At 39.1% G+C, this 24851-nt stretch overlaps 1 protein-coding gene across 4 annotated transcripts in view; it reads left to right on the top strand.

The window, feature by feature from the left end:
* Gtdc1 (glycosyltransferase like domain containing 1) overlaps positions 1–24851 on the top strand; it is a 331796-nt gene that overhangs the window by 249668 nt on the left and 57277 nt on the right. For all 4 annotated transcript variants that reach the window (XR_009378775.1, XM_059260434.1, XM_059260436.1 and 1 more), the window contains one exon: positions 19143–19487. Coding sequence is in view for 3 of the 4 variants with exons in the window: in XM_059260434.1 (XP_059116417.1) it covers positions 19143–19487 (345 nt within the window). In the remaining variant the exon portion in view is untranslated. The remainder of the gene's footprint in view (positions 1–19142; positions 19488–24851) is intronic.

Below are 24851 nucleotides of genomic sequence, written 5' to 3'. Positions count from 1 at the left end.
CTCAAAGCCACCCCCAGTGACATACTTCCTTGAACAAAACTATTCCAACAAGGCCACACTTCCTAATAGTGCCACTCCCTATGTGCCTATGGATGTCATTTTCATTCAAACTACCCATGCTAACAATATCAAATGGGGACATTTTCTTGAAAAGATTGGGAAATCTGGGGGAAAAAAATACAACTGGGATTAGACAGATCTTTTGTAGTGTGGTAAAGTTAGTTATTCTGCTCCAGCCCTTAATTCTAAAATCAGCTGTCGGTCTCTGATCTACACAGGTCACAGTCTCCCATGTACTCCTGTGCTTAGCAGGGTAGGTAGCCATATGAAATGTGTTCATGGATGAATTCTTAAAAATCTGACAGAGTTGTAAGTTCCTGTAGAAATTAGGTGATTTTTCCTCTAGAAAAATGTCAGTTAGTGTCATTGTATATCTGCTTTCCTTATAATTACCAGGAATTCAAGAATTCTTAGAGGTCACTCAAGAAATCCATGGTGAATGGTAGGCAATGTGGGGATGTAGATACATGCTGCTGTCTTGAAAGTAACTGACTTACCAGAACTATTTCATAGAGTTTTCTAGCTGCAGAGAAATAGTTTAGGAAAGGCATTATGAGCAAATGTCACTGTGAAGGATGTTATCTATTTCTGTGTAACAGTCTACTCTAGGCAGCCTTTCCACCCAATTGATACATATAATGCTAATATACAACTGAACTCACATAGTTGTGAAGAATTGATGATTGTATTACTTTTAAAGAGAGCATTTTTCAGCAAAATTTTAACATTAGCTTAATGTGAAGCTGCTTTTGTACTCTATCTGTATAATCTTACGCAGTTAAGAAAAAATAAAAAGAAATCATCAAATACTATGTAAAGAGAGACATTTTCTTTGCTTTGTATGAAATATTGACAAAGATAGTCTTCCTGAGTAAACATGGACCATGACACAAGAGGAAGATAATAGGTACCTACTGTCTGAAAGCTACCAGTACTCAAGTAGGCTATGATCAGATAGTGTTTTGACTAAGTGAAAATGCAAGGGGGGAACATTTTGAAGTCTGAAGATTTTCATATTGGTTTGTAATTAAAGGTTCTCTTCTGCCCATCCCTTTGCCCCCAAGCTTTGCCACCATGCTTTCTTACAATCAAATGTCAAGTTACCTGCATTTAACACTCAATCTGAGTCATGCTCCTCAAATAAGTTTTTCATTTTCCTCCTTGGTTTTATTTGAGTGCCTTCTGAAGCATCCCCAATCAGAAATAATGGAAAGAAGGGGACAAGAGACACAGGATATTATTATTATATAGGTGTCTTGGAAGTTTTGGGCCACAAATGTCATGTATACCCACCAGTGCAAGATGAGGAATCCAGCCAGGTACTTAGAGCATATGAAAGTGCAAAGAAGTACATGAATTTGTCAAACTATCTGGGATATTTTTTCTGAGTCTCCCTCTCAATACCATCAGTCACATTATCCATGCTGTGCAGGTGTGTTTCTCTTCTAAAGAAGCTAATCTTAATATGAAATAGGTTTATTGATGTGTCATGTTTACTGTGCTTCTGTTATACTGCAGTGTGATTGTTCACATTTAATAACTAGAAATCTGAAATTTTCATTGTGTTATATTTTGACTAAATAGCCCTTACTTTTTCTGTGTTGACCCTGAAAACTGGGCCGAAGGCAGTTTGGTCCTGAAGATGCCTTGCTGCAGTACCCCTGTTACTGCAGCATTTCCACAGACACTTTGTCTCATCTCCCAGCCCTGCTGTTTAGACGTTTGTAACTCCTCAGTGGAAGGTAAATTGGCTTGGGATTGTTATCAACTCCCTGGAGTTGTAAGCAAATACAAATAAAGCAAGATGGAAGGTCTCCAGTTATTTATACAAATGCTGTTGCCATTAACACCAGGTTCTTCAAGTCTAGAAGGGTGATGTGATCGAGTATGTCTTTCGGAGTGCTCCTGTATTGGTTTCCAGTGCACAGTAATACTTATTTGTTAGAAGATGTCCTAATGAACCTATTCTTTACTAATTAGAGAAGTCATATTCTTGATCTTGCCAGCATGGACCTAGGAGACTAGGGGTGACCTTGTGCTCTCTGGATGGATGTCTTGCATAATGAGACCAATAGGAAGCAGTTTCTTCTGACCTTGGGGACTTTATGTGACTGTAACTTTAAAAATTTCAGTGGCAGAAAGATTCTTCAGCTAACATGCAGATGGTATCCTTTAAGCTTTATGGAAAAAAACATGGACTTAAAATAAGGTCATGTATATTGCAGCTCCCAGGATTCATATTCTTTTGTAATCACATTCATGTTGCAAAACTGAAACTTTATTAAGCAACTGTTTTTGCCAAGCAGTATGCTGAATAGCTTCCCATAGATGACTGCGTTTTACCATCTCAGCAGTCCTGTGGCTGGCCTTTCTAGACAGTGTTGTGCCATTCATCAAAGCAGAGTGGTGTGGTTGCTATTACAAGACAGTGATTTCTTTCTGTCAAGATAGGTTTTAAACTACTGCACTTATGACTGTTGTTGTCCTTCCTTCTGCAAGAGGATAAATGCTGTTTACAACAAGTTCTATTAGGTGGACAGAATTCTATTTTCAAAACTGACTTGATGGACGGAGTTTAAAACCATAGTCCTCACAGGAAGACAGTTCTGAAGCACAGGAGCAAGTGCAGCCAGTGTTCCTACTTCTGAAGGGGGAATCGAAATTCAGATGTAGATTTCCACCAATCAGAACTCGGAGCTAATATCAATGTTGATCATCGTAAGAAAGATGTTTCTAATTAGCCAACTTTAAAGCCCCGTCTTAATCACTTAGAGCATTCTTGTGCACATCTGTGCCGCAGGAGTAACTGGATTACCTCCATGGTGTGTGTCTGGGTGTGCGTGTGTGTTTAAAGCCATGCTATAACTCTATCCAAATGCAATTCAGCACTGCTTTAAAGTTTAGAAGCAAATGTGTACTTAGTAATGTAGTTTAAAAACTGAAACTCCCTCCTACCTTATGTGTTCCTCTCTTGTAAACCAGCCTTATTTGTGGAGGGCGGCCGTTGAAAATGCTGTGACACATACGTCCCCGAGCTTCTTCCCCAGACTTCTATCTAATAAATGAGCACCAGAGTCAGGGCCTCTCATGTGGTTTTGCTTCATCTGACAATGACATCAGTATATTTCCATTCCCTTTTTAAAGTAAAATTGTGCCCAAAATGAATAGTGGTGCCAGTAAAGGAAACTGAGTCCGAGGAGTAATTTTTCATTAGGGTAAATGAGGTGATACAATAAACAACTGAAACCTGACATGACGCCATGGCACGAAACTGCAAAACAAAATCTTGATTGCTTTTGTGGATGTGTTCTAAGGCTTTTATGTCTTTTGCATGCCTTGTGTGTGCACAGACTGATCAGTGCAAATGCAATTCATCCTTGGATATTTATTTCCATCAATGAATGACCAGATGGCCATTGCCTGTGTTGGAAGAAAATGTTTTTGCTTTTTCTGTAACTCTGAGTAGTTCCACATATAAGAAGCTAAGCCAAATAATCACCTCTAATTCAAGAAGCATGCTACTACCTTCCCTACCCAGTGAAGTTTGCAGAATGAACAGTGAAGCTGCTTTCATTCTTATATTTTCATTGAAATTGTACATTTTCCCAATATAAGTAGCACATTCTTATTATGGTAAATTATGACAATACAGACAGAGTAGAAGAAGAAAACCTTATTTAGCCCTTCCGAGATCTGATAATGGTATTAGCATCCCTTTGCAAATGAGAAAATAGAAAGTCTAAGATGTTTACTGAATTGCTTTAAGTCACCCAGCTCCTCAGACACAGAGTGGATCACTGACCCGACCACGAGCACTGCTGTTGTGTGTGTTTGGATATCCCTTACAGTTCTTCAGGTTTCATTTTACTTGTCTTTATGACACTTTTGATGTATTAAATCAAAGTGTTTTGTTTTTCTATACATGACTGGTACTGGTATTTCATTGCCTGGATTATAATGTGGGACAGACAGAAAAGTAGTAGATAGAAGAGAATAAAAGACAGAAAGCCATGTAAACTATGCCTGTTGTCACCAATAAAAAGTAAAAGAAGCTCTGAGAGTGTAATTGAAGGCAGAGGTAGAAATAAAAAGAAGGCTCTTCCCTGGTTATAGCTGGTAGAATCCTTCCTGTTCAGATACTAGTCACATACTTTGCATCATGTCCCCTGTCTCTCTCCAGCTCTGACTTCTGTTAGCCACTAGCAAAGTGCTACTCCTCTGAAGCACAAAGTAAGTTTTTCTGTGACTCCCCTGTAAGCTGTCAAAGAGAAAGGTGCAAGAGTGGTGGCAGGAGGGAGACTGACTACAACTGCCTCTATTGGGCAGGAACCCATCTGGGGGATTTGTAATCATAATGTATCTTCAGGTTCTACCTACAATATATACCTTACCCTGAAGGCAGTATTCTTGCACATTGTTCTTTCAATTAATCAATTCTGATTTCCTCAACCAAGTCTACAGGACGATAAAGGGGAGGGGGTGAAGGCAGGAAGATTAAGTATCTTTTGCCTTCCAAGTGGTATAAATAGGGGGGGCTTCTTGGATGTTCCTTCTATTTGTCCTATTTTTGGCAAACTTCTATTGGTCCCCTCCCTTTATGAAGCTGATCCAACAGTAGCCACTCTGAGCTTCTAAGAATTCCCCTGTACTCTATTTCTGGAATAGGAGCATCCAGACTGTTAAGTTTGGGCAGTGTGGAAGTTATCCTCCTAGGGAAATCAATGGCAGACTGCTTGCCTGGCCAGTACCATGGAGTGGATCTCCTCCACATGTCCTCCTCCCTGGTCTTCATTTTTTTCTCATTTAAACTGATAGAAAGTGATTGGCCAGTGTTTTTGCCATCAACAAGTCTTGAAGAACTGTGCCTAACACCTCTATGTACCCCTGTCGGTATAATCTTCAGCATTGGGACCTAAGCTGCAATGCTAAGATGCTAGGGAAAGTCCTTAACATAGAGTTATTGTTGTATTATAAATTTTCACTTATCACAGATGCTTTCTGATCAGTCTAGTAGCTTTTTTAGTTGTGGCCTAGGTCATCAATAAATGGATATTCCTTTCTTCTAGAGATATAACCCTATTTCAGTACAATATGTCAGAAGAGTGTTCTGTATTGCAAAGCTGTTTCCATGTCACAGTATGCAGTCCTTCGCAGTAGTATTTTGTTGATCTTAGTGACAACAAATTCAATATATCTGATAATACTGCATAGCAGGTCTTCATTCTCTTTACCGTTGGTGTGGCAGTCACTCTTTAATGACTTCGTACTTTGTATACCATTTGCATTGCAGATCATCAATGAAGAGCTGAGTTTGCTTAAACAATAGCTGTAGCTGTGCTATTTATACCGTTATATTCTTCCATCAAGAAATACTTACCCTTCAATCAACCTCACTCCTCCTACTTAATATATGCAGGCTACCTAAATAAAATATAACTCAAGTTCCCACACCACACATGAGTAGAAAGAAGCATTCAGGCTGGAGAAGAGTACAGAGGAGTGTGTGCATAGCCTGTCTTCCTCATTCACTCAGCAGCTGCTTCTGAGCATTGGCTGTGCCATAATGCTGCTAGGTAACACACTTAATTTGCTCATGTGTTTACTACTGGAAAGTAAAGAGCAAGATTTGTTTTAACTTGAGTTCTGTAAAATTGAAATGTTATTTATGGCTAACAAAGATATTGTCACAAATCTTTTAGTATCTCATTGGCTTGTTGCCTATAGCTCTCTGTTGGAATACATCTCCACATGGATTGGTTTTAAATGGCTTTCAGCAGTTTACTGCAGGGCCATCTGGCCATTTGCTGTCTGTACTCCCAAACTAACTTTCAGTTCTAGAATAATCTGGCTATTGACACCTTTAGGACTCAGTTATGCCCTGGTATACATGATTGAAGTATCAACTGTATGTAAATGAGATTATTGATATTTCAGGTAATACGGTACTTTAAAATAGCTCATTAAAAGCAAGCTTTCCATATAGCTAAATTTGAAGTGATTGCCTAAGTTTATATGAGAATTTCTTGAGTTGCTATATTCCATTTAGTAGTTATTTTTTCTAATACATTATGCACTAAAGATAAAGTTTCAATTTATATCCACTTCAGCATTTAAAGACATATTGTACATTTCTGTGCCTATGACACAGGATACTACTTAAGGAAAGCATTGAATGGATATGTCTCTCATGAGAGGATTTGATGTATTTATAAACCCACTATTCAAAGGAAGGATATTTCAAGGTGAAAAGTAAAATTTCTTCTGCAAATAATGTTGAACCTCAGCATAATTTTTGCATCTGGAAAGAGGATGTGCATTGCAGCGAACTGGAAGAAATCAGCACTTTATTTATTTAAAAAGGTTGAAGGATAGCAAGATGATTCTGTGGGTAAAGGCTCAACCCTTCAAACTCACGCGGTAGAAGGAGAAGATGAACTCCACAGAGTTGTCTTCTGACCTTCATATGTGCACCATGGCAGCCAACTCCCCCTCTTACCACCACACACACATTAATCAATCAGTTAATTAATTAATTGACAATAGTAATAAGCTTAAAAGAGAGAAAGTCAGCCTCATAATGCTGAAATGTCTGGTTTTCCCTTGTTGAAAATATTTTTTCTCATACAATGGTTTCCCTTCTCTTACTCCTCTCAGTTCCTCCCACTCCCACCCAACCCAGATCCATCCCCTTTCTGTCTCTCATTAGAAAACATAGGTATATAAAGGATAATAATATAGTATAATAAGATCAAACAAATACAAACACATCAAAATAGGACAAAACAAGCAGATGGAAAAGACCCTAAGAAAAGGCACAAGAAACAGAAGTAGATGCAGAGACCTACTCATTTGTACACTAAGGAATACCATAAAAACACTAAACTGAAGCCATAATATCTACATACACAAAGGACCTCTATGAGTGTGTGTGTGTGTGTGTGTGTGTGAGAGAGAGAGAGAGAGAGAGAGAGAGAGAGAGAGAGAGAGAGAGAGAGAGAGAGAAGAAGAGGAGGAGGAGGAGGAGGAGGAGGAGGAGGAGGAGGAGGAGAGAGAGAGATTTGTTTTTTAAAGAAAAAGCCTTATAAGACATGAGACAAGGAACATCCAAAGATGGTATTGAGTTTGTTTTCTGTTGGCCATCTATTGCTGGGCATACAACCTATCCTTAAGAGTAGTTTGTTTCCCCAGTAAAACTCCCTCGGAGAAAACTATATTTTCCTTTGTACTGGTTGTCAATTGGAGACAGCTTCTGGATTAGGGGTAGTGACTTGTATCCACTTCTCCTTTCAGCTCTAGGTTCTCATCTGTGGGGACCCATGCATACCAGTCTTTGAGTTCTTATATGGGTTGGTCCTGTTGTGTTTTGAAGGCCTTGTTTTTTGGGTGTCTTCCAGCCCCTCTGTCTATTAGACTTTTTCTGCCTCCCCTTCTAAGGGGTACCCTGAGCCTTGAGGAGAGGAATTTGATGACAACATTGGGTTTGGGGCTGAGTATTCCAAGGTCTCTCACTCTCTGCATATTTTCTGGCTGTGTCTCTGTATTTTTTCCCATCTGCTTCAGGAGGAAGCTTCTCTGATGATTGCTGAGAAAGGCACTGATCTATGAGTGTAGCAGAATGCATTAGGAGACATTTAATTGCTGCGTTCCTTTAGTAGAGCAGTGATATTTGGTTTTATCCTCAGTCCCTGAAGTATCAAGTCTGATTTTGAGCAACCAAGGTATGAGTTCTACCTTGTGGTGTGGGCCATAAGTCAAATCAGATGTTGTTTTGTTACCCCTACAAGTACTGGGATGATTGATTGATAAATAAAGTGCTGATTGGCCAGTAGTGAGGCAGGAAGTATAGGCAGAACCGGGAAAACTTCAGCTACATACAAGCTTTGTGCTGCAATGTACTAATATATCTTGCAGACAGTACACTATTATAGTTTTTGTTCTCCTAAGAGAAAATATTTGCATCTAGGTGAGCTGTCTGTGCAACATGCTGGTTGCACAATACCAGGAACATCTCAGAATTAGAAATGCTGGTGGTGGTTTGTTTGTTTGGGGGATCAAATCTGGAGTCAATTCTCTTGCATTGCCTCCTTTTTGGATGTCTATAGTTCTTCCTGGGCATTTTTGAACAGTGCCTGAAAGTTAATTCATCATGTTCTTCATAGAAGAACAGACTGAAAGTAGAAAAGAGATGTTAAGATATTGAAAGGTAATAATCCAACACATGTCAAATAGGAGATCGAGGAAAATTTAGTATTCAAAGTGTTCAGAAGTATTTAGTGTTCAGAAGAACAAGAAACATTTCAAAAGAGATATCAAAATTCTTATTCTCAGGCCTCATCTCCAATCATCATAACCTCCTCAGCACCCACCACTGATCAAATTTTTTATTTTTTACATTTTGAATTCTTTGTTTTTTAAAAACAATGCATCACCTCACAACTTCTTGCCATTGGGATGTTGCTTAATTTAGCTCTCTTTGTATTTCTGTGGGGTGTTTGGTGTGTGTGTGTGTGTGTATGTGTGTGTGTGTGTGTGTGTGTGTGTGTGTGTGTGTGTGTTTCTGAATTAACTTTGCTCAGCCTGTCATGTGCTAAGGGTATGGGTGTGCACTACACCTCACTAGAAAAGTACAGGAATTTGGATTTTACCCAAGTATTTTGAAACTACTGAATGATTATACTTGGATTGAATTTTCTTCTCCTTTCTTTAGTTGGGCACTCCATCTCATCAGTACAAAACTACATATTTTATCTTTTCTTTGTTTATTGCCCCTAAAATGTTATCATTCAGTTCCTTCAACTCTGATTTTTTTCTTCCTCAGTTAATTTTTTCTTTTTTTTCAATTTCTAATATGTGTATGTTTGTGTGTGTTGGGGGAGTGTGGGTTTCCATTGTTTTGCCTGTGTGTGGCCTATCCCACATTCACAGACATGTAGAGACCAAAAGTTGATGATGGAAATCGTCCTCAATCATTCTTTCTCCTTATTCGTTGCAGCAGTCTGGCAGTCAAACTCAGAGCTCAGGTGTATGGCTAGTCTTGCTAGGCACTTGTTCTGGGGTACCCTTTCTCATCCCTGAATGGCTGAAATTACAGATGAACAGACAAGTCAAGTCAAGCACGTCCATGGTTTTCTGGGGATGCAGACTCCTGGCCTGCCATTTGCTTGGCCAGCACTTTAACCACTGAACTACCTCCTACCCCCCAACCCATAATACTTTAAATTATTAGCTTTGTTTTGTTTTGGTTTCGAATGCCCTTCCTAGTACATTTTGGTTTTCCTTCCATGGATGTAAATGTTAATATTGTGACACTTACTATAGAATTTTCTGTTACCTTCTGTTCTACACATTGTAACAGTTTTTTTCTCCAAGTTATATTTATCTACTTGTTTGCTTTGTCCCATTTGTTTCCTGTTAAAAGGTTTACTTGGGGCCTGGAGAGATGGCTCCATGTTTAAGAGCCATCCTGTTCTTCCAGAAGACCAGAGTTCAGTTCCCAGTATGCTTATCAGGTGACTCACATCCAACTACTCCAGTTCCAAAGGATCTGAAACCCTCTTTTGGCATCTGTGGATAGCCACTCATATGTGGTCATATATTCACCCAAATACACAGTATGCACATAAAATTAAATCTTTTTTAAAAAAAAGGTTTCCTAGTGTCACTTACATGCATTCATATTTTATAGCAATACCTCTAAAGATGATGAGTTCTCTGGAGCCAGGATTTGTTCACTGGTGACTATTCTCTTCAGTGAAACAGAGATCAACTTCTTTTTTGAGTCACCACTCACAGTTTCCAGAGAAAAGCTTAGACAATCTCCTAGAAGCATATCTCAAGCTGTTTAGGAATCAAATGGGAAAAGGTTACTAGAAAGCCACTAGTGAATGAGTTTGTGTTCTTTCATTTGACTCACCCTTGCCCTTGCCTGGTCTCTGACCCAACCCCTCCAGTTAGATATCTTCATTTCTGCCCTTGACATGGAAACTGACAGTGAAGGAGGTAGTTGATGGGAGGAAAGTTGGGAAAGGTAATCAGGGGCTTAGGTGTTCCTTTACACAGAATTGGTGTCAATTATGCTCTGTTCTACTTTGCAACTTTGCCTGCTTGGGCCCCTAGAGTAGCCTCCTGTTCTTGATCCTTTCAGACCTGTAGCACCATGAGCAGCTTCTTGGATAGCATCCTGGCACCTGTGTATACTCACTGGTGCTGAACCACGAGTTCCGCCTCTTCCCTGTTCAGGCATCACTTAGCCATTTGCATTCCATCTTGTGAAGTTTCATTGACTTTTTGTTTTTATTGACATTTCCCTCCTTTTCCTCTTTGTATGTAGGAGTCTCTGCCTTCACTCTTTTTTTATGGGCATTCAAACAACAGAGGGAGGTTATATATTAATTATTGTTGGCTCTGCCACATTTATCCTAAGCTGTTCTTCACGTTATAGCCAGAGTGTTTATACAGACCCCTGCTGACCCAAAACTTCTCCAGCGGCTTTTAGCCCCCTTTACTTAGATTGTTAAGGACAAAAGCCTTCCCTGCCAATATGCCAGGCCTCATCTCATTCTTCACCTTATCTTCTTGCCTATCCTCCACCCAAGTAGTACTCTGGATGTTTTTACTTTTTCTTTCTGGACCATGTCTGTCATGCACTGGGCCATTCGCATGTGTGATCCGCCCCCCCCCCCATTAGACTTCTGTTAGTTAACTTTGCATTACTACAATCAAATACCTGAGGTGGCCAGCATATGCAAAGAAAGGTTTATGTTGCTTATACTTTTAGAAGTTCAAAGTCCAAAATCAGACATCCCCATTGGGTTGGCTTTTGCTAAACATGGCAGATGGTGGCACATATGGTGGGAATATGTGTAAAATCAGTCTCATCTTGAACCAGAACAAAGAGAGGGAGGGTGGGGCAAACTCAGCCTTCTATATAGTAATTCTTTGCCAAAATTACCAAAAGACCTCTTAAGATCTACCTTCCTTGGCAGGTCCCAAATTTTCTGAAGACCTTTCCCCTAAAACCCATCTCCCCATCGTTATGGAATCTACCATTAAGAGGTGGAGGTGGAGTCTACCATCTCCCCCTCTTAATAGCACCAGCCTTTGACAAACATCCAAAGCATAGCAACAGCCCACTTCTCACTCCCATACCTGGCAAACGTCTGACCTTGATGAGAGCAGGGCTGAGCATCCTCTTCTAGTGCAGTCCTGGATCCAGGCTCTCTCCAGATGTGGTTTCTGCTGCAGCTCCTTCCTGACTGCAGCACCTCCCAAGCTGTGTTCCACAAGGGCGGCTGGCCATTTGGCCTGCCATCTAGTATGTGTAATTTTGTTTGTATGGTAGATGATATTTTTTTCTTTTTAAACCTTGTTTATTCAGTGTTTTCACTGGTTTTCCAGACTTCTCTTTACTTTGATTATATTGTAGAAATGGCCCTGCATATCAGGCATTTCTGATTATCTATTATACTTGTTGTGTATTTAACTTGCACACTTATTTCAAATGTAAAATTAACAGCACTGTCTTACAATATTCCTTCTGGATAAGGCTGGTTTCTGTGGCTTAAATATTAGATAACAGTGTAATCAGAACAGGAGAAGACTATATCCTAAAGGGGTTTTATAAAATTGGCTAAGGTGAGTTGTTCATCTAAGTAGCCAGCTAAATTAGCAAATATACAATCTGAAACACCTTGAAATTAAGAGAGTATGGGGACTCAAGATATAACGATTTAAGACAAATAATACGAATTATGTACACTATTCTAAGAGTCCATATAAGCAAATGGTAAAAGAAAAGTTACCCCCTAAATGTTAGATTTGTAGAAATTACTCTTACAGATCGTGGAAAATATAAATAAGTGGGAATAGGCCCCTGGGAACAGAACCATGGTTTCCTTAAGACAGCTTATATCCAGCCATTTAAAGGGGACTGTCAGGAAGCCATCCTTTACATGTGTGAGGAGGTTGGAGTCTCTTACTGTCAGTCTTCTGTGGAGGAGCCTGACTTTACTAAGTAATGCCGCCTAGCTGGGGACCAATACATCCTCTTTCAATTTCAACAAGCATTTCTTGGGCTAGTGAATAGTGGAAGGGTATCTTCTTGTTCATTTTTACTGCAGCTCATTTTTGTGACTCCTCATTTCCCATTACAAATTCTGTCTTGTCCAAGCAAGACTCTCTTGCCTCCTGTATTCTCAAGATTGCTCTCACTATTTCATGTTGCCTTTGAATATTTGTACCATGACACAAACATTGAAAAACCAGCCTCACCCATCTCAGTGTTGTTTGTTGTCTCATTCTCCAAAGCAGTTGTGCTAGGTTTGTGGGATCATGACTGTCCTCATCTGTGACTTGAGTCTGTTCAAACAACATTGAAACAACCTCCATGGACATGTGCCACCTATTTTATTAATATTTGCTCTTGGTCATCACCAGTGAAAAAGAGCATGCCTCCATACCCTAGCCAGCCAACCAAGAATACAGGTCTTTCTGCTTAATGCTATGGCTTATACACATACAGTTATAATTAGCATGGATTTCTTTGCTTGTGATTCTTCTGTAAAGATAGCATGGCAGGAGGTAAAGAGAGAGTATGTGTACATTCAAATTCTATGTCAAGAGTTTTGCTTTTATACTTTATGGATATACTATATAAAGTATATAAATCTGCTCACCATATAATTGATGTATTGGAGACATGTGGGCAAGCATGATCTTTTAATTATCTTTGCTATTTGCTTATGTGGCTAAATTCTAAAAATGTTAATTTTGTAATTAATTTCTAACACATTGTTGGGTAACAATGAATAGTTTTTTTATAAATTACCCAACGGCTTAGATCACTAAACTGTCTGTATATGTGTCTTTCTAGTTAGTTTTAGAAGTTACTATTTATTATTCCTGTTTCCATTCTCCTTAAGTTGTTTTCAATCCAAGAATCCACAGAAATCACTTAGATGAACATGATTGATTTTTTTTCCTGTCATTTGTATGAATAACCATATTTTTTTTCTGTCACTTCTTCACGAGTTCTATGATTTCTTTCATCTATCCTACTAATACAGAACCTCAGTGTATGTTTCTTCTTTGGAGTCATAATTTTCCCAAGGGAGTGCCTCTTCCCATCCTCCTGCTATCACTGCCCTCTGACAATTCATCACCCATCTGCCTGCCCCATGCTTTTCACTTAGGTTTTTTCAGGCCTCAGATAGCATTGCCTAGAGTTTCCTGGGTTAATCATTCATTCTGAAGATGCCATGTTAGGGAGGTTTCTTGTTCCATGGAGTGTTAAGTTTGGGTGAGTTTATATATTATGATATACTAGGTAATCAAAAGAGTGGATGAATGAACATTTGTGCAGCACATGGTAGTATGCAATTTTAAAAGCCCTGTAATGAATAAATGTTGTTTATCTCAGCATTTCCTGAATTTGTTTTCTTATTAAACGTTTTCTGATGTACCACAGAAATGGTGTTGTATGAAACCAATTCTGTGAAAGTAGTGAACAGTACTGTCCCTTCCATCCAGACCTGAGCTGGATCTAGACCTCTCTCCTTTTCACCCTGCAGGCAGGCCACTGTGTACTCAGCATTCTCCTTCTCTTTCCTGACACAGATTTGGATACACTTTGGTCATTTGCACTGCCCTTTTCTCTTCACTCACCACTACTTTGCATCATTTGTTAAATTACCTGTTGTCTTCTCAATCTCTTTGATGAAGCAAGACTATAGACAATCATTATCTTGTGGACTTCAGTCCATAAACATACCTTTACTTGTTTGTCTATACAACTCTGTAGTTGGAAATTACTGTGGTAAGTATTCTTTATTACAGTCTCTCAAAAAGAGAACTGTGAGTAGTACATTTCCCCATGAATACATTCTAACCAAAACATTCCCCTCAGCTTGTTATATACCCATGTGCAAGCCTGGCTGCCTTTCCTTCTTTTAAAGTGTGCCTTTCTCTTGAATTCCTCTCTGGTCAGCTACATACATCTCTTCATGCTAACAGAAATTAACTGAGATCATTAGGAGGCTTCCCTTTACTTACTTCCCTTCTTACCGTCATTTAAACGATTTAGGATCTGTTGGTTCTCCTGACTGTGTTCAGCACTGTGTTTATATGCATGGACTTGCAAAGGGTGGGAGGGGAGGATATCAATTTAGACCTAGAAAACATTTGCCTAATCTTGTCTTTACACATTGCCTGGCGTGGTCCTGGGATTTTGTGACAATATCTTTGGAGACTGTGGGACAGAGATGGAAAAGTTTAGGTTTTGAAAGGAGAGGCTGCAAGAAGGAAGTCCCTTTCATATGTTGGCCATTGGTTGGGGAAGAGCTCAAAGGAAGAGTCCCCTGGCTAATAACAGATTGGAAGCATGGGAATGAGTGTAGTAACCATAATCCTGGAAGCTTCTGACAGTGCTTCTGAGAGATTCCTGATACCTGCTCTGAAAGGCAGGTTGTGTTTTTTCTTTTGTCCTTTCTTCTCTTCTTATTTTAGAACCTTCTCTCTCCCTTTTCATTAGCAGCTCCAGAGCCGGAGCTGAGGAAGAAAAGAAAATGTTGAGACTTGAGCCTATTTTTAGTTTCTGTAGGTTAGTGCCAGGACATTCTGTCCATTTCCATGTCAGCCCATCTCTAAGGTGTTTTTTTAAGCGTAAGAATAGTCTATTGCCAGGTGTCTCTTAACTATAGATTATAAATAGTGTCTGGTTAAGAAGGTACTGGATGGGTTAATTAGAGTGGTGACTATTATTAAGCAAAGTGCTTGTTAGTATTCTGCCTGTTTGAACTTAGTATTGATGAGAAGTAATTGACCACAGAGCTGCATTCAGAAAGGCAGAAAAGGTGTTGTTTTTAATTTCTCTTATGGCAATAACTTGTTTGCATAAACATGCCTATGAAGATATGAGCACCAAGGCAACAGATTCAGATTGTGTGGATGGGAAATGATACTGTTTTGTTTCATTTTCAGATTAATGTATTTGTCCAGCCTGCCTAAAAGCCAGCTTTATTGAAATAAAGTAGTTAAAATGTGTTGATTTTATGCTATTACTTTTGTTGCAAGGTGTATGAGAATAATGTTTTTAACTTACCCCACCTAAAGGAGGTGCCCTGTTAAATCCAGGTAATACCTAAATACTTCTTTGGGTGACAGTCAATATAATGAATAGACTGTTTTAAAAATGTGAAAAGATGTATAAATAAGTGAAGAATTGCTTGTAACCACCTTCTTCTAAGTACTGGATTGTTATCTATGTTATTTATTGGTATTTTGTCCAGTTCAATTATTAAGTTTCCCTAGCTCTAGCATTCCATGGGGAATTTATTCTATGAGCTAATAAATTATACCGTCAGGGAGTTTTTCTTGAAATTCAGCTCAAAATTTCCCATTCTTAATTTCATCTCATTATTCCTAGTTATACCCCCTTGTACCAGGCTAAATAATTATTCTTTCTCCTTGGAGACGCCTATTATGTATCCGTCTACTTGTCACTTCACCAGGCCATTCATATTTAGCTCCTTTAATCTGTCCTCATAAATCAACACTTCCATTGCCTTAATCATTATTATTGCTCTTCTAAGATCTCTCTAATTCTCAAACATATATAGTTGTCAGGCGCCCCGGTAAAATCAGCATTCACAGAGACTCAGCTTCTTCCTACCTGTGCACTAGGATCCAGAACCCAGGGTGCAGTTTACCAGGCCAAGTCAGCACTTGCTCATCTGCGCTAGTTCAAATGTTTTCGGTGACATTTTCCTTATGTCCATCTGTGGTGATATTGTGTTCCCCAAAATATTGTGCACCCTAATAAACTTATCTGGAGTCAGAGAACAGAACAGCCACTAGACATAGAGGCCAGAAAATGGTGGCACACTAGCCTTTAATCCTATCACAGATGGATCTCTGTAAGTTCAAAGCCACACTGGAAACAGCCAGGTATGGTGACTCATGCCTTTAATCCCAGGAAGTGATGGCAGAAAGCAGAAAGGTATATAAAGCCTGAGGACCAGGAACTAGATAGAGCTGGTTAAGCTTTTAGGCTTTTAGCGGCAGTTCAGCTGAGATTCATTCTGGATGAGTACCGAGAGACTTCCAGTCTGAGGAAACAGGATCAGCTGAGGAATTGACAAGATGAGGTGGCTGTGTTTCTGCTTCTCTGATCTTTCAGCATTCACCCCAATACCTGGCTCTGGGTTTGTTTTTATTAATAAGAACTTTTAAGATTCGTATTACATCCATTCTTACTTCAAGATTGATTCTGATTTCATGGGTTTGTGGGATTTGTAAGCTCTGAGTTACTGTCCTGTTTATAACCTGCGTCTTCCATGTCCTTATTCACTACCACCTGTCAAGGCAGCTGCCACAACCTGCATTAACAGGAGAGTCTGATCATCCCTGAGCATGTTTGTGAAGCATGTGGAATACAGTCAGGGCTGGAACCTGCCCATCACTAAATTCCTTGTTAGTTATCAGCTCCTATAGTTTATAGCCCTTTAGCCAATCTCCTATCTCTTTTCATTTGCAGTCTGCCTTTTATGCTGGACAGTATAAATGGATTTTAATAGAGTAAGATTGGTCACGATACTGTTTTCTAAAAATGAAGATGTTGTTTCGATGCCCATTGATTTGTTATTGTGAATCCTTTGTGCATGGTTTGTAATTTTGTCCGAATCTTTTTTTTCCTTTTGCTGGCATTCTTTATCTACATAAACAAGTTAGCTTACTTTTCTGCTGCTTTCCAGATGTATCTGAGACTGGAGGCTTCTTCTCTTACCATTTGTCCTTCTGTTCAGGAAGTTAAAGATCTGTCACATCCATACACAAATACCCATGTGGTCATTAGTAAGAGCTTTCAATGCACTTCATATGTTGAATTTGTTTTAGGAAGGAAGTTCATTTGTCTCTTTAAAACTTCTTCACCTATGAGATGGAATTACAATCTGTACATGCCCAGGCTTCTTCCCATTTTAAATCAAAAGCTATCTTATTGTGTTATTAAGGTACTTACAGACTTGGTACCATTCTTGGTAGTCTCTCTTCCTGTGCTGCCATCTGCTTAGCATTGGGGAGGGAAGGAGTTCCATGTATCTCATTGATTTTTTTCTCTACCTGTTTGAAATCAGAAGAGATAGGAGGCTTCATAAAACAAGTCCCTGAAGACATCTTTTGATTGTAGAATCTCCATGATGTGCTATAAAAAGGCTATTCAGTTCACTTACACTCCCCTATGCTTTCTAGTGTTGCTCCTCAGGTGTGGCGTTAGGCCCAGTTAACTCTCTCTCTCTCTGTTCTCACTCCTCAAGGCACCTGGTTTTTGTTCGTTTTTGAATATCTTTTGCTGCATGTACTTCCTGGCCATCCATCCTTCCCAAGGAGGTATATATGTATGCATGTATAAGTTTTTAATTCTGATCTCCACCTCTATTCAACTTGCTTGAAAAAGGGGACCTGAACTAATGGCTTCATGAAATAAGTCTTTAGATTCCACAACTGGCATCTGAAACAGTTTTGTTTTGTTGTTTTATTTTTCTATTTACTTTTCTTTTTTTCTTCAGCTTTGCAGGAAAACCATTTATTATCTTTCACAAACCACCACTTTCCAGTAAATCCTGCCATTCATCACATATGTTACAATTTTTTCCTGTTTCACAAGGCTTTCCTGTCTTCAGAATCCTACTTCTTTACTTAGCAAATGTCCCAAGGGAAATAGCCCTAAGTCCCTGTGCTTACCTGCTGCCTTTCACTCATATACCCTGCTCTTCTGCAGGGTTTGTGCCTATTCCACCCTACAGAGACTGTGTGAGCATTAGCAACCATCAACATAGGACAGGGCCAAGTGCTGAGCCACCGTCCGCCAAGCCCTCTGAAGGGTCTTGTGTTTCTGTTGATGTATCCTGTGGAGGGAAGCCTTTGGTTCAGCTCTCTATGTGGCATTACTCTCTCAAGATCACTTTCTCCACTTCTGTTTCTTATTCTTCTTCCAAGTGTTTCCTTCCCCACCTCCCTCAGAAGTACATGGATTCTCTATGTACTCACTGACTGCACAATTCAGGAAGAGGCCAAGACTCTGGATGCCTTACAGAATTCTGAGAGTTCAGTCACCTGGCCCAGCCAGCTCCTCCAGCCCTGCATTCAGGACTCTGGGCTGTGTGTTATTTCCAGATGAGGCCCTCTTCCCACACAAGCTCTTCTACTGTCCTCTCAACCCAGAACTTGCCTGCCTTGCAAAGTCTTTTAATAAAGCCATCTTTAAGCCTTTACTGATCTATAAGTCAGGAGTTTTCTTTTATTCCCCAGTTTCAAAAGTTGAAGTGTCTGGTGAGTATAAAGTGCTGCCCACATAGGCTAGTTGGCTGTTCACTCACCTCTCTCCACTCTAAGTCCTCGTGGTTTGGTCCCTATAGATGGGTAACTTCTTGAGGTTAGATCTTGTAATGGTATTTGTGGCTCTTTGATTTTAGGTTACATTAGGATTTTTTTCAGGATTTTGTTTTATTTAGGTTCTTTGCAAATCAACAGCATATTTAATTCTGTTTGACAAAAGCATTATAGGAAAACATAGAAATGAAAATTACAGAATGTAAAATATGCCTCAGGAAATATTAGCCAAGTCAGATTAATAGAAATTATATGTAGGTTCCCAGGAATACAAAGCAGCCACATGAACAGAAATAGCAAGAGTTAACCAAGGAAGTTTCAAACATTGTTAGTGATTGATGAGAAAGGTTCTAGGCCATGGAATGACTGGAAAATACAAAATGGAAATCCAGAAAGACAAATGAGTGACAAATGGTAAACTACATCTATAGTCTTGTGGTCTACAGTATGTGCCACACACGTTTGTAGCCACAAAAACTCTGTGGAAACTACTCAAAGACAGTTGTGACCAACTTCAAACCTTTGAGCTTTCTCTTGGTGACTAATACTTGTTGCACTTTCCTGAGAACTTTTGTCATAACATCTTTTATTTTTTCTCAGTTTTGTATGTCGTCACTGTGTCCTTATAGGAAGGTAAGGAACTAATTTTACTTTTTTTTTTTTCACAAAAAGCATATTGCATTCCCTTTTTGTAACAGATTCATGCCCAAGCACAAAATAGCCCACTTAAGGAAGATGCTCGGCCTTAGTGAAAATGGTGTTGCAGCTCTGCCGGTGATGCTTCCTTCCCAGCCAGAGCAGAGGGATTCTAAGAAGTTACCGGGGAATATGAAATCCAAGTCTGATGAACACCCTGGCCTTGATGCTGGACAAGAAACCCTGGACAACCCAACCCAGAAATCAGACTTAGAGAAGTCCAGCCTGTCAGAAGATAACTCATGCTCTCTTCCTGTGAGCAAAACTCTAGCTCTTGATCCCAGCAACCTTTTGTGTGGAGTTGATGATCAGCCAAGACCGCTGCACATCACTTGGCCTCACAGGTGGTAAGTCAAGACATGCTAGTTTACTAAGAGTTTTACAAAATGGGTTTTGACAGTAGACTTTCTACCTTGCTGTGCTTGTAGCTTTAGAAAAAGATCACTTGAATTTGCATTTACAGTTTCACATGGTACTATACTAGTACAGTACCAAGGCAGCATTGCCTGTAACTGTACATTAATTGTTGTGTTTTTACTTTATATGTGAATTATAGATAATGTTTGTAATGATTTGTTCAACTAGCAGTAGCAACTAGACACAAGAAGTTTCAAAGTAGAAAAATCAGATGCCATTATATACTCACAGAGTATTAATCCAGGATTAATTCACATATGGACATCAATAAATCACATCACTGTTAAAAACAATCGTTTCCATTCTTTACTCTTACTTTGACCAGTGTCAACTGGACAGCCTCCTTTGACTTATAGCGTATTAGTGCATGGGAAGCCGTCTGCCTCCTGCCAAATGCCTTTGTATTGTGCTAGACAGAATTTCTTCTCATCACAGGAAAGTCAATGCAGCATATAATCCCACCAAATATAAACTCATAAACCTAGCCCTGGCTTCTATAAATTAGGATTTAAGGAGGTAAAATGTCCTGATAATCTTCTGGTATTAGGCATGAATATTTTAATCTAGTTTTTATTCCTCCCAGTTAGTTTAATCTGCATGTGGCCTGATTAGAGTTGCTTCCCCTACAGATTATGGCCTCTTTATTGCAGCAGTGCTGGGCTGATCATTAGGTCCGATTGAGAGCAACTGTTTGCAGGTGAAGTAATAAGCACACACACCGGCAGGAAAGCGCCTTTGCCCAGGATTTGCCTCCAAGCACATTAAAACTCCTCCAGCTCTCCCAGTTGATCTGCAGCATCTGGTACCTAAAGGGATTTTGTCTTTGATTCTAAATGCATGAACCTGAAATTTAGGGGCTAAGCGTTGTTATGAGATGCAGTCTTGGGCTTGTTTGTTCCCATCACCCTTCCAGCATCATGTTGTCCTCAGAGTGTACAAGACTCAGGATTCTTTCATGTGATTTGAGATGCAGTGGGTCGGGATGAAATGAACCCTATTTGAAGGTAAAATACACATCCTCATTTACTGCTTTCTGAAAACCTCTCTTGTTCCATTAACCTTTGCTTCTCTCTAGGTGAATAGGTATTGCAAGAAAGTCAATTCTAAAAAATTTGGTTCTGAATTTTCATAAAAATGATAAATAATTTGGAAACTGTGGGTATAAAACAACAATATAGAGGCAAGATTGAGAACCATGTTATTCAATACTTTGCACAAAATTAGACAGAGCTATGTTAATAAAATTAACAATATTAAATTGAATAATTCCCTCTTCCTTTGTATATTTTTGCTTTAATTTAATTTAATTGCCTAAAGTTAGTTGCTTAAAGAGATGCAGCATGATGTTTGTGCACATTCTTATTGTTAAAGCTAAATTATTTTTAATTTGGAGAACAGGGGAAAAAAGCCGCATCAGCAAGAGTAAATGCCAAAATATAAAAGTAACACATTCATCCTTACGGGTAATATAGTAGAACATTGGAAACTTGGAGGTTGCCAGACACATAGCTAACATTAGGGCTAATTTTGAAAATCTAGCGTGCAGTCAATTTTACTGATGCCTGGGGACATACAAGGTAGAAGCTGACAGGAGAACTAATTTTGTTTGGGTTATTTACTGCTATGCATCATCCACGGGTCCCGCCTGACACCCAGCTATATGAAGGGGATATTATCACACACTAAAAATTTATGTTGACATTCGATATTTGTTCAATATGTCAGCAGTATTACTTTCATAATCAAAAGAGTAAGAAAAAGAAAAAAGAAAAGCACTTTATGCTCATATAGATATATCTTTTTAATAACAGTCTATAAGGTTAATATAGTTTACCTTTGAGAGTATACAATGAAAACAAGCAGGGTTAGGAGGGGAAATGACAGAAAGCATCAACCCGAGCTGTTTGTTTGCCATTACCTACGCGAGCCATGGCAGCTCTCTGGCCCGCGTCTGATAGCTATTTGTTGTACAGAGAGCACAGCATAAAAAAAATATCAAACTCTTAATACTATTGTGTGCCCATAACCATCTGTCACTGCTAGCCTGGAGATGAGAGGAAGATTAGGAGGAATAAACACTGAGCCGCCGAGCATTGGTAAAGCCTTCGGGCAAAAAACTCTTGTGGGGACATCAAAGACATTCTAATTCCGAGGCAGTCAAGGATTACAGTGTGTAACCTGTGCTGACAACAGATAAATGACTGGCAATATTGTGCCAGAGCTGTTGGGTCCTGCATGGAGTACTGATGATGATGATGATGATGTTATCTTGCAGAATGGACTCTGCTGGGATAATTTTATGATAAAACACTTTTTTCAAATGCCACTGGGTCTAGGCAGACATTTACTAGCTACAGGGGTAGCAATCAGTTTCTTCAAAATTTACTGTTCTAAGCCCATTAGAGTTCCGGCACAGCAAGACTCTTCAATGAAAAGCTAAAATGCCTATGTTTTCTTTAGGAGAATGTATGCAAATGTTGGGAGCTGAATTTCTACCCTTTAGTGGTAGGTGCTTTATCATCTGATTTATGTAAATTTGCTCATAAAAATCCAGTTTATTTTTAATTGGTGAATATGAATTAGAAAATTAAGACTCTGGTTCAGTATTCATCCCCAGCTTCAAGCACACATTCATTTAGACTTCCAGTTGTATGGCTGGAAATCCCATCATTGACCTATCACTATGAATTGTGTTCTAAAGGAAAGCGAGATTTCACTGGAAATGAGTGGGGTTGTCTGGGTCTTTTATGTGGCCCTGTTCCTTCAAACCTCCGTGCTTAGGCTTACTGTGCCCTTGTCTGCAACTGAGCCACTTTAACTCGGGTCTTTCTTCTGAGTAACTGTGGGAAGCTCGGCTGTCTGTTGCATTTTTGATTGGCCATGCACATTTTCCAGAGAGGTATTTCAGGACAGAATATGCATAAATGAGAAGTGGACAGGAGAGAAGCACTGTCATAAGACGTGTCATACAAAATATGTCATGTAATTGGGCAATTGTAGTAGCTTACTGGAAATGAAGTGATGGAGACCTCACTGTGTTTCTTCCATGATAGGATCATGAATGGTCCCAAACACAGTGTTAGCCTCTAACATATCTTGTACTAAGTCAACCAAATGTAGAGCCTCCTTGGTAGAATATGTATCAAAATCAAAAGTGACATTTTTACAAGATTCATTCTGGTTTTCTCTCTGTTAAAATGTCTGCAGGAGAGCGGACCCTTAAACAAGGTTTGCTCTTCTTTGGCCTTTCTGACTCGAGATTGTCAAGGATTATAGTGTACAGTCTGTGCTGACAGGAGATAAATAACTGACAGTATTTTAGTAGGTTCTGGGTTCCCTGCAGACGGATTGTTTTCTCCTTTCTAGCCAGTCTTTAATGTCTTGTTAGAAACATCTGTAGCATGGCACAGCTGATAGAAATGGCTTAGAGAAAAGACCTGTGAGAAACACGGGCGTTTGGTAATCCTTATTTTTTTAAAGCTATTTCTTTCCAAATAGTACAGTATCATACCAGCTTCCAATCTTTATGTAATTGTTTCTGTATCATAATGGGCGCAAAGACATACTTCGAGATGGAGAGTCAAAGCAAGTTTAGAACACAGTGAAAGCTCATACTTGTCAAGGCCCCTCTTCTCCAACTCACACTCTTAAAATTAGTAGGCCAGTGAAATGGTTCAGAGGGAAAGCTCTTACACAGAAACCTGGTGACCAGAGTTCTCTCCCCAAAACCCATGAAAATGTGGCAGGAGAGAACCACTTCCACAGGGCTGTCCTCTATCCTCTACACATACATGTGCTTGCCTTCAGACACATGCATGTGCCTGCACTCGAACACAAGTGCACACACTCTCATAACAATAAAGTTTTACAAAATTGGTAGGACACCAACACCAAAGGCCTTTGTCTAGATTATACCTAGAAGTATGTACTGTTTTAGACCTCAAAACTGAGGACAAATCTGTAAATCACATTGTCTTTTTTTTTTTTTCTTTTCATTGGTTTGTGTGCTTGCTACAAGGTCTGACTATGTAGCTCTGGCACATATATGTGTCTAGCATACATTCAGGTAACCTCCATTTCCTAGGGAAAGCAGCTATTATATAGAAGTCAAGCATTCATACAAATATTCATGCTAAAGATAATCATTATATCTTAATTGTATATAATATTTAAAGATTTTTTTGGAGAGATTCAGTAAATAATATGAACAATTTTTACTATATCCCCAAGTGCTTTCTTAAATGAAACAAATGTGTTTTGTTTTGTTTTGTTTTGTTTTATTTTGTTTTATTTTTTCCCTTTTGCTGCAAAGGCAGGTAGTGAAACTAGGATACCACTAATTCAGTGTGCTTCCATTGCCCTGAATTGTGCTCAGGCCCGACCGCTTTGATTACATAAGAGCACATGTCACACAGTAAGAAAGTCAAATTATATGGTAGGGTTATTGTCAAAAATATCTTGATCTTAAAAAGTCCTTGAAAAGGAATTAAGCACTCATGGGAATTCACAGTCATTGCAAACCACTGTGTGATCATTGCCACTAGCCATTAGAATTGCTTAATTTTTCCTTCTCATGGACTAAATTTTCTGGTCTGAATTTTAAGATATTGTATTATATTTTATTGTATTCTAATTACAACTTTTGTCTTAGTAGTTGACAGCAAACAAGTCTTTGTCACATATGAGAAAACTCAGACCAAACAGAACTTTCCTCAGTGTGAGTTAAGTGGTTAGGAAACCATAGGCTAGACAGCTATGATAAAACTCTTGAGTACCCCCTGAGTAGGTATTTTCTGCTTGAGAAAGATAAAGTTGGGGTGGATGTGTTGAGGAGCTTGAAGTTATTAGAGTGGTTACAGTTAAACGTTTCCCAGTTGGGCCACTGAGGTAGCTTAGCAGTTAAGGGCTCTTGCCACCAAACCTACAAGTTCTCTTCTGATATTTGCACCAGGGCTTGTGAACACACGCACAAACACACATAAAAATAATAAACGTAAAATATTTTTAAGGTTCCCCCATTAACTCTATTTGGACTGTGGAATAACTGTCGGAGCTTTCCACTTTGAGTATATTGACTTTCCATGGTCTATCTGGCATTTGCAGCATTTCCATAAACTAGTGATAAGTTAATTAATGCAAAGTTGGTTAAAATTATGGTATGAATTTAGACAAGACAAAACTTAGTCATCAGGATTTGAAATGTACTTAGGTGACTGAGTAAGCATTAACCCTACCTGACATTGAAAGGATTGGCATCCATATCTTTAGAGGTTTTAATGGCACCTAACTAAAAT

The sequence above is a fragment of the Peromyscus eremicus genome, chromosome 4 (assembly GCF_949786415.1).
Source record: "Peromyscus eremicus chromosome 4, PerEre_H2_v1, whole genome shotgun sequence".
In the NCBI taxonomy this organism is placed as follows: domain Eukaryota; kingdom Metazoa; phylum Chordata; class Mammalia; order Rodentia; family Cricetidae; genus Peromyscus; species Peromyscus eremicus.
This window is presented reverse-complemented; position numbering and strand designations above follow the sequence as displayed.